General features: G+C 45.4%; 1 protein-coding gene across 1 annotated transcript in view; it reads right to left on the bottom strand.

Annotated features, from left to right (window-relative positions):
• The window catches only part of LOC139789193 (transcription factor RFX3-like), a 135,357-nt gene extending 134,596 nt beyond the window's left edge, over positions 1–761 (bottom strand). The window contains exon 1 of the mRNA XM_071729712.1: positions 643–761. Within this exon, the coding sequence (XP_071585813.1) occupies positions 643–759 (117 nt within the window). The 5' untranslated portion in view covers positions 760–761. The remainder of the gene's footprint in view (positions 1–642) is intronic.
• Between the last annotated feature and the right edge of the window lie 8,693 nt (positions 762–9,454).

The following is a 9,454-nucleotide window of genomic DNA, read 5'->3' on the forward strand; positions in this document are numbered from 1 at the left end:
GACAATTCAGTTCCTGTTTTCCAACTCCACTTCCCTCCTTTATCTCCCTGTGCACCACTCCCTCTAATGTTGGTGGGGCTGCATAGGTGATTAATCATGTCACAGAAGCGTGTGCTGAGCTGGCTGCTTTCAAAGCCCCTTTAATTCTTTGGGAAATCCAAATTATGCATTACATATGGTTTTACTTCAAATACCTTTCTGCAGTTGTGCAAGAACCTGCAGGGAGTCCAGCTTTGAAGTACAAAATAACATTCCTTTTGTATTTTACATTTATATTGTATTTATTTAAAAATTCCATATTCCTTGCCAACTTTTCAAAGGAATAAATGTGACTACTCCATAACTTAAATGGATGTAATTTTTAATGAGATATTGCACATATTTCATAGTAATCTAATTTTTAAAACATGCATATGTATTTCTGGTGGCTGCCACATATTTTACTCCAAGAAATAAACCCTGAAAACTCAGTGTCTGCTTATGTAGCTATTTTAGTTCCAGCAAAATAAAATGTAATAAAACGGTGAAAAAGAGTTGCTTTTGAAGCCTTGTACAAAAGCAGTTCTTCACTACACCTGTTGAAATGCATCATTCTGTCTTGCCAGAAAGAATTTTGTTTTCCCAAAATTAAGAGACACCTACCTGTTGCTGAACCGGTACCTGCTGTACTACCTGTGTGGGCACTGCTGCCTGGCCAGCCACAGATGCCTGTAAAGTCACAGTCGAACCTGTGTCCGACCCAGTCTCTGATGTCTGCATCGTGGTCTCTGAATAAAATTAAAATGTAAAATTAAAAGTTCAGCACAAACTTCTTTGCTTTTTGTCACTTATCCTTATTCAGATCTTAAAAGAAGAATATTCAACCAAAATCAACTCTGGGGATTAGCTAAAGTTTTTCTCACAGACTATTACATGAATACATGGAGATACTTCATTTATTTTTCCCTTTTTAAAGTGCCGCTTTGGCCTAAAATATTAGACAATTCATATTATATATTATTGCTTTGTCTAATCTAAAGTCTGATTAGAGCTTGCAGCACATCAAGAAGAGAATATTTTAAGCTTCGGGCTTCATGAATTTTTTTCTAACAGTTTACAGTCTGCTTTGTAAAAGCAAATACATTTATCAAGTCAGAAGCAAGGTTTACACGAACCTACTTACTGTTTTGAGGTAAAGAAATTATAGAAAAAAATCCATTCACAGGCCTGATTTTTCTCTAATGACACTTGTATACGTTAACTGCAACTATTATCAAATTTTGAGACGAGACTCAAAACCTTATGCCATATTAAGACAACACTACCTATATGCACAAACATAATTAATTCTAGAAGATGCTCATATAAATGTTTGCTTCTTAATTAAGTATGCCTTCACAAAAAGACTTGCAATAATCAATGCAAATAAACTGAACACTGGAAACGTTTCATACCAACTCATCACAATTCTAACGAACTAAGAGTAATTTCTGTAGTCATCCCAATACAAGTAAATTACAGTACCTCCAATATCGTCAGCTTTCAGGAAGAACTAACATACGCTGAATAAAATGTATGTTAAGAACACAGTGGGTAAAATATACAATACCAGAAATTTCTATCCATTTTCTTTCTTGAAATGGTTCAAATCCTTTTGCACCAAAGTATTCAAAGTTTTCTCTTACCTTACTTGCACTCAAAATATCTTATTTAATAATGTAAATTAATAGAAAATTTTCTCACTTATTTATGTGACTTCAAGGAACAACTCATAAAAGTCAGAAATAAGTCAAAGTCCCCCCATCAGCTTGTAAATGAATACCCATTCTTCAAAGCTGTCCTTCCTCTGGTTTAATGAGTTGCACTATAAATTCTTCATATTCAATGCTGAGTTAAAGCTTCTAGCGGGTGATAGAATGAGGGACTGCAACCTGAAAAGAAGACCCTGAAAAGCATTTTAAAGTTCATAGTGAAAAGGTGACTCAGGTAAGCTTGCTTTAGCAGAAAGTATTAATGTAATCACTGGAGTTATAAGCAGGGATTTTATCTTTATTAAAATAGTGAGGCACACATCAGAAAAGTACACGAGGTTGTGGCACTAACATTTTAAAGAGGAATACTCAAAATCTGGATAGAGCATGGAAATGGTCTAACAATGAAGGAAAATGCCTTACAAAGAAAAACTATTTAGAGCATTAGAAAGATGACTTGAGGATGACTTGTACATACTAGGAATTAGAGAATTCCTCAGTTTTGCACAGAATCATTTAGGTTGGAAGGGACCTTTTGAGATCATCTAGTCCACCCCCCCTGCTCAAAACAAGGTCACCAAGAACAAGTTGCACAAGGTCATGTCCAGTTGGGATCTTTAATATCTCCAAGGATAGAGACTCCACAACATCTCTGGACAACCTGGTACAATCCTTGACTAACCTCACAGCAAAAAGTGTCTTTGAGCATTCAGATGGAATTTCCTGAGCCTTTTTACACTTGTGCCCATTTCCTCTTGTCCTGTCAATAAGCACCCCTGACAAGAGTCTTGTTCCCTCATCTTCACTCCCTCCCATCAGGTATTTACACACAATTATAAGATCCTCTCTCTTCTCCATACTGAATAGTCCTAGCTCTCTCAGCCTCTCCTCATATGGCAGATGCTCCAGTCCCTTAATCATCTTTTTGGCCCTTTGCTGGATTTGTTCCAGTAAGTCCATACCTTTCTTGTACTGGGGAGCCCAGAACTGAACGCAGTACTCCAGATGTGGCCTCACTAGCACTGAGATAGATAGAGATCTATCTCGTCCTCCTACCAATGCTCTTCTTAATGCAGCCAAGGATACTGTTGGCCTTTTTTGCCACGAGGGTGCATTGCTGACTCACGTTCCACTTCTTGCACCCCAGGACATCCATTTCCTTCTCTGAAAAACTACTTTCTAGTTAGTCAGCCTGCAACCTGTACTGGCGCCTGGGGTAAGTCCTCCCCAGATGCAGGACTTTGCATTTCCACTTGTTGAACTTCATGAGATTCTTCTCTGCCCAGTTCTCCGGCCTGTCAAGGTCTCTCTGAATGGCAGCACAACCATCTGGCATATCAGCCACTCCTTCCAGATTTGTATCATCTGTAAACTTGCTGAGGGTGCACTCTGTCCTATTTTCCAGGTCATTAATGAAGATAGCAAAAAGTATTGGCCTCAGTATAGACTCCTGGGGGACATCACTTGTGACTTGCTTCCAAATGAAATTTGTGCCACTGATCACAACCTTCTGGGCCTGGCCATTCAGCCAGTTTCAGTCCACCTCACTGTCCATTAAAAAACATCCACTGCTCTCCCCTCATCCACCAAGCTAGTTGCCTCATTGTAGAAAGCTTATCAGGTTGTTTAGGCATGACTTCCCATTCATAGATCCATAGAGACTCCTATCAAGCATCTTCATGACCTTCAGTTTCCAGGATTATTTTCTCTATCATCTTCCCAGGAATACAGGTGAGGGTGACAAGCCTTTTAGTTCCCCAGATCTTCCTTCTTTCCTTTCTCAAAGACTCAGGTACTCTCTTCCACTTGTCAGGAACCTCTTCCAATCACTATGACCATAGAATCATAGAAAGTTAGGGGTTGGAAGAGACCTCAAAAGATCATCTAGTCCACCCCGCTGCCAAAGCAGGGTCACCTATAGCAGGTCACACAGTAAAGTGTCCAGGTGGGCTTTGAATGTCTCCAGGGAAGGAGACTCCACAACCTCCCTGGGCAGCCTGTTCCAGTGCCCTGTCACCCTCACAGTGAAAAAATTCTTCCTAATATTTATACGGAACTGCCTATGCTCCAGTTTATAAGCGTTGACCCTTGTCCTATTATTAGTCACCCTTGAGAAAAGCTTGACTCCGTCCTCCTGGCACTCGCCCCTTACATATTTATAAACATTCACGAGGTCACCCGTCATTCTCCTCTTCTGCAAGCTGAAGAGACCCAGATCCCTCAGTCTTTCATCATAAGGGAGATGTTCCACTCCCTTAATCATCTTGGTCGCTCTGCGCTGGACTCTTTCATGGTCCTTCTGAAACTGAGGGGCCCAGAACTGGACACAATATACCAGATGCGGCTTCACCAGGGCAGAGTAGAGGGGGAGGAGAACCTGTCTCGACCTACTAGCCAAATCCCTTCTAATGCACCCCAGGATGCCATTGGCTTTCTTGGCTTCAAGGGCACATTGTTGGCTCATGGTCATCCTTTCATCCACCAGCACCCCCAGATCCCTTTCACCTATGCTGCTCTCCAACAGCTCAGTCCCCAACCTATACTGGTACCTGGGGTTGTTCTTTCCCAGATGCAAGACTTTACACTTGGCCTTGTTGTAATACATTAAATTTCTCCCTGCCCAACTCTCCAGCCTGTCTAGGTCCCTCTGAATGGCAGCACAGCCTTCTGGGGTGTCAGCCACTCCTCCCAGTTTTGTGTCATCAGCAAACTTGTTGATAGTACACTCTACTCCCTCATCCAGGTCATCAATAAATATATTGAATAGTATTGGTCCCAGTACTGACCCTTGAGGGACTCCGCTAGAAACAGACTTCCGCTAGACTCCGCTAGAACTCCACACAGCAGAGAGGAGGCAGTCTAGGAGATTCCTAGAGTGTATAGAAGATAATTTCCTGCTCCAGCTGGTAAATGAGCCTACCAGGGATGGAGCCCCGCTAGACCTCCTGTTCACAAACAGAGAGGGGCTGGTGAGAGATGTAGTGGTCGGTGGACGTCTGGGACTCAGCAATCATGAAATAATAGAGTTTTCAATACTCAGGCATACAAGGAGGGTCGTCAATAAAACCTCTACGTTGGACTTCCGGAGGGCAGATTTTGGCCTATTCAGAAGACTAGTCCAGAGTATACCCTGGGATACAGCCCTTGAAAACAAAGGGGTCCAGGAGGGATGGACATACTTCAAGGAGCAAGTTTTGAAAGCACAGGAGCAGGCTGTCCCAGTGTGCCGAAAGGCAAGCCGGTGGGGAAGATGACCGGTCTGGCTGAACAGGGAGACTTTGAAAGAAATTAGGGTAAAAAAGAGGGCCTACCAATTATGGAAAAAAGGGCTAACTACTCAGGAGGAATTTAGGAATATAGTTAGGTCATGTAGAAAGAAAGCTAGAGAGACAAAGGCACAACTTGAACTGAATCACGACACCTCTGTGAAGGATAACAAAAAGTCCTTCTACAGATACATCAACGGCAAAAGGAGGGGCAAGGAAAACATCCATTCTTTACTGGACATGGGCAGGAATATAGTTGTCAAAGATGAAGAAAAGGCTGAGGTATTTAACACCTTCTTTGCCTCAGTTTTCAACAGAAAGACAGGTCATCATGAGGACAGCTGGCTTCTGGAGCTTGTAGAAAGAAACAAGAATCTGAACAGCCCCCCTGTAATCCAGAAGGAAACGGTCAGTGACCTATCGAACTGCTTGGATCCCCACAAGTCTATGGGACCAGATGGGATCCACCCAAGGGTGATGAGAGAGCTGGCAGAAGAGCTCGCCAAGCCTCTCTCTATCATCTACCAACAGTCCTGGCTCACTGGGGACATCCCAGATGACTGGAAGTTGGCGAATGTCACGCCAATCCACAAAAAGGGCCGGAAGGAGAACCCGGAAAACTACAGGACCGTCAGCCTGACCTCAGTGCCTGGCAGGGTTATGGAACAGATCATCCTCAGTGTAATCCCACAGCACCTGCAGGATGGGCAAGGGATTAGACCCAGCCAGCACGGGTTTAGGAAGGGCAGGTCCTGTCTGACCAACCTGATCTCCTTTTATGACCAGGTGACCCGCCTGGTGGATGAGAGGACGGCTGTGGATGTGGACTACCTGGACTTCAGCAAGGCCTTTGACACTGTCTCCCACAGCATACTGCTGAAAAAGCTGTCAGCCCACAGCTTGGACAGGGGCACTCTGCGCTGGAGGGCCGGGCCCAGAGAGTGGTGGTGAACGGGGCTGCATCGAGTTGGTGGCCGGTCACTAGCGGTGTCCCCCAGGGATCAGTGTTGGGACCAGTTCTATTTAATATCTTTATTGACGATTTAGATGAGGGGATTGAGTCCATCATCAGCAAATCTGCAGATGACACTAAGCTGGGGGGGAGTGTGGATCAGCTGGAAGGCAGGAGGGCTCTGCAGAGGGACCTGGACAGACTGGAGAGTTGGGCTGATTCCAATGGGATGAGGTTCAACAAGGCCAAGTGCTGGGTCCTGCACTTTGGCCACAACAACCCCATGCAGCGCTAAAGGCTGGGAGAGCAGTGGTTGGAGAGCAGCCAGACAGAGCGGGACCTGGGAGTCTGGATTGACAGGAAGCTGAACATGAGCCAACAGAGTGTCCAGGTAGCCAAGAAGGCCAATGGCATCCTGGCCTGTATCAGAAACAGCGTCGCCAGCAGGTCCAAGGAAGTGATTCTGCCCCTGTACTCAGCGCTGGTGAGGCCACACCTCGAGTACTGTGTCCAGTTCTGGGCCCCTCAGTTTAGGAAGGATATCGAGGTCCTGGAGCAGGTCCAAAGGAGGGCAACCCGGCTGGTGAAGGGACTCGAGCACAGGCCCTATGAAGAGAGGCTGAGAGAGCTGGGGCTGTTCAGCCTGAAGAAGAGGAGGCTCAGGGGAGACCTCATCGCTCTCTACAACTACCTGAAAGGAGGTTGTAGCGAGGTGGGAGTTGGTCTCTTCTCCCAGACGACTTTCAACAAGACAAGAGGACACAGTCTTAAGTTGTGCCAGGGGAGATTCAGGTTAGATATTAGAAAGAATTTCTTTACGGAGAGGGTGATCAGGCAATGGAATGGGCTGCCCTGGGAAGTGGTGGATTCTCCGTCCCTGGAGATATTTAAAAAGAGACTGGATGTGGCACTCAGTGCCATGGTCTAGTAACTGCAGCGGTAGTGGATCAAGGGTTGGACTTGATGATCTCTGAGGTCCCTTCCAACCCAGCCAATTCTATGATTCTTTGATTCTTGCCCTTGATGTGCCTGGAGACAACATCAAGAATGAGTTGTTCCATTAACATTGACCATTCAAAGATAATTAACAGTGGCCTTGCAATGCCATCAGACAACTCCCTCAGGACTCGTGGGTGCAACACATCAGGCCCCATGGACTCATGCATGTTCAGATTGCATAAGTGCTCTTATACACGGTCCTCCTCCATGGAGGAATCTTCCTTGCTCCAGACTTTCCCTCTTGTTTCAAGAGCCTGGGAATCCTCAAAGCTGGTCTCACCAGTAAAGACTGAGGCGAAGAAGACATTGAGTACCTTGACCTTATCCATGGCGTTTGTCACCAGTTCCCCTGCCCCATTCAGCAGCAGGCAACATTTTCCCTACTTGTCTTCTTGATGTTTCTGTAATTGTAGAATCCTTTCTTGTTGCCAATGCATCTATCAATCAGCATTACATTTTGTACTGGGCCTGTCTGGGATAGAGGTAAATTCTCCAGTGGCATCCTGGGGTGCATCAAGAAGAGTGTGACCAGCAGGCCAAGGGAGGCTATCCTCCCCTTCTACTCTGCCCTAGTGAGGCCACATATGGAGTACAGCATCCAGTTCTGGGCTCCCCAGTACAAAAAAGATAGGGAACTACTAGGGAGAGAGTCCAGCAGAGGGCTGCAAAGATGATTAGAGGACTGGAGCATCTCTCTTATGAGGAAAGGCTGAGAGACCTGGGTCTGTTTAACATGGGGAACAGAAGACTGAGAGGGGATCTTGACAGTGCTTATAAATATCTAAAGGGCGGGTGTCAAAGGGATGGGGATAGACTCTTTTCAGTGTTGCCTGGTGACAGGACAAGAGGCAATGGGCACACACTGGAATAGAGGAAGTTCCATCTGAACATGAGGAAAAACTTCTTTCTTTGAGGGTGACAGAGCACTGGAACAGGCTGCCCAGAGAGGTCTCAGATTCTCCTCTGGAGATATTAAAAAATCGCCTGGTTATGATCCTGTGCAACCTGCTCTAGGTGAACCTGCTTTAGAAGGGGGGCTGAACCAAACAGTCTCCAGAGGTGACTGGCCAATGGGGAGATTTTTGCTTTGTTTGCACACACAGGTTTTGTTTTTCTTCTTAAACTGCCATTGTCTTGATCCACAAGTCTTTTCACCTTCCTTGTTTTCCCCCCATCCCATGGGATAAGGGAGTGAGCAAGAAGGAGGGTGGATGTTTGGATGCTGCTCAGGGTCAACCCATGACATATTTAATCAAGTATAATTGAGAGGTAGACACTAACCATGCCAAAACTAGAAAAATCCTATTTGTTATTTCTGGAAGAAAGCAACACTTTTGTTCTTTGTTGGTGTTGGGGGCTATGCTAAAAGTTTATACTGACAAAAAGACTTTAAAAAAAGAAGAAAAAAGAAGTCCCAACTGACTGGAGAAAAGAGGTGAAGCATAAACAAAATAGAGAGTGAAAAAGAGAGAGAATACTGAGGAGTGGGAGAGATGATAGCATGACAAGAGCAATGAGTTGCGAGACATGAAAAAGCTGATTACAAAATTCAAGACAGTCAAGACCAAGAGACAAGAGTGAAGGCCGAGAAATCCAAGATAGACATGTGAGACCCAAGAGGGCTGAGAGTGAGCGAGCGCCAAGAGACAAGAGGGGATAGACAAGAGATGGGGAAGATGGGAGACACAAGACAAATGAGACTGAAGATAAAGTTACCCCAGACGGGGAACCTCAATCCATCCCACTTCGAACAATTTGATTCAAGTGCCAGCAATAGATACCCGAAACCTGGAGAAGGATCACAGGTCAGCAGGAGGGCACCTGAATTGCAGCACAAAGGAATTCGATCCACTCCAGCCAGTAAGTCAGCTTTGGCAGAGGCCTGACTTAAATGCCTCTATGCAAATGCACACAGCATGGGGAATAAACAAGAGGAGTTAGAGACATGAGCACGCCTGCAGGGCTATGATGTTATTGGCATCATGGAGACATGGTGGGAAGAGTCCTACGACTGGAGTGTTGGAATGGAAGGATACGGGTTCTTCAAGTACAACAGGCAGGAGAGAAGACGAAGGGGCATCACCATCTAGGTCAATGACCAGCTGGAGTGCATGGAGCTACACCTGGAGATGGATGAGGAGCTGACTGAGAGCTTATGGGTCAAGATTAAAGGGAGGGAAAGGGCAGGAGAGATTATAGTGGGGGTCTGCTACAGGCCACCTGGCCAGGAAGACCGAGAGGATGAGGCCCTCTATAGACAAATAGGAGTAGTCTCATGTTCACAAGCCCTGGTCATCATGGGGGAATTCAACCACCCCAATATCTCTGTTGGAGGGACAACACAGAAAGGCATCAGCAGTCCAGGAGGTTGATGGAATGTATTGATGATAACTTCCTGTTCCAAGAGGAGACAATGAGGAGAGGTGCTATTCTGGACCTTGTTCTCACCAACAAGGAGGGACTGGTGGTGAATGTGAAGCTCAAGGGCAGCCTTGGCTGCAGTGACC

Source organism: Heliangelus exortis, chromosome W, assembly GCF_036169615.1.
Source record: "Heliangelus exortis chromosome W, bHelExo1.hap1, whole genome shotgun sequence".
NCBI lineage: Eukaryota > Metazoa > Chordata > Aves > Apodiformes > Trochilidae > Heliangelus > Heliangelus exortis.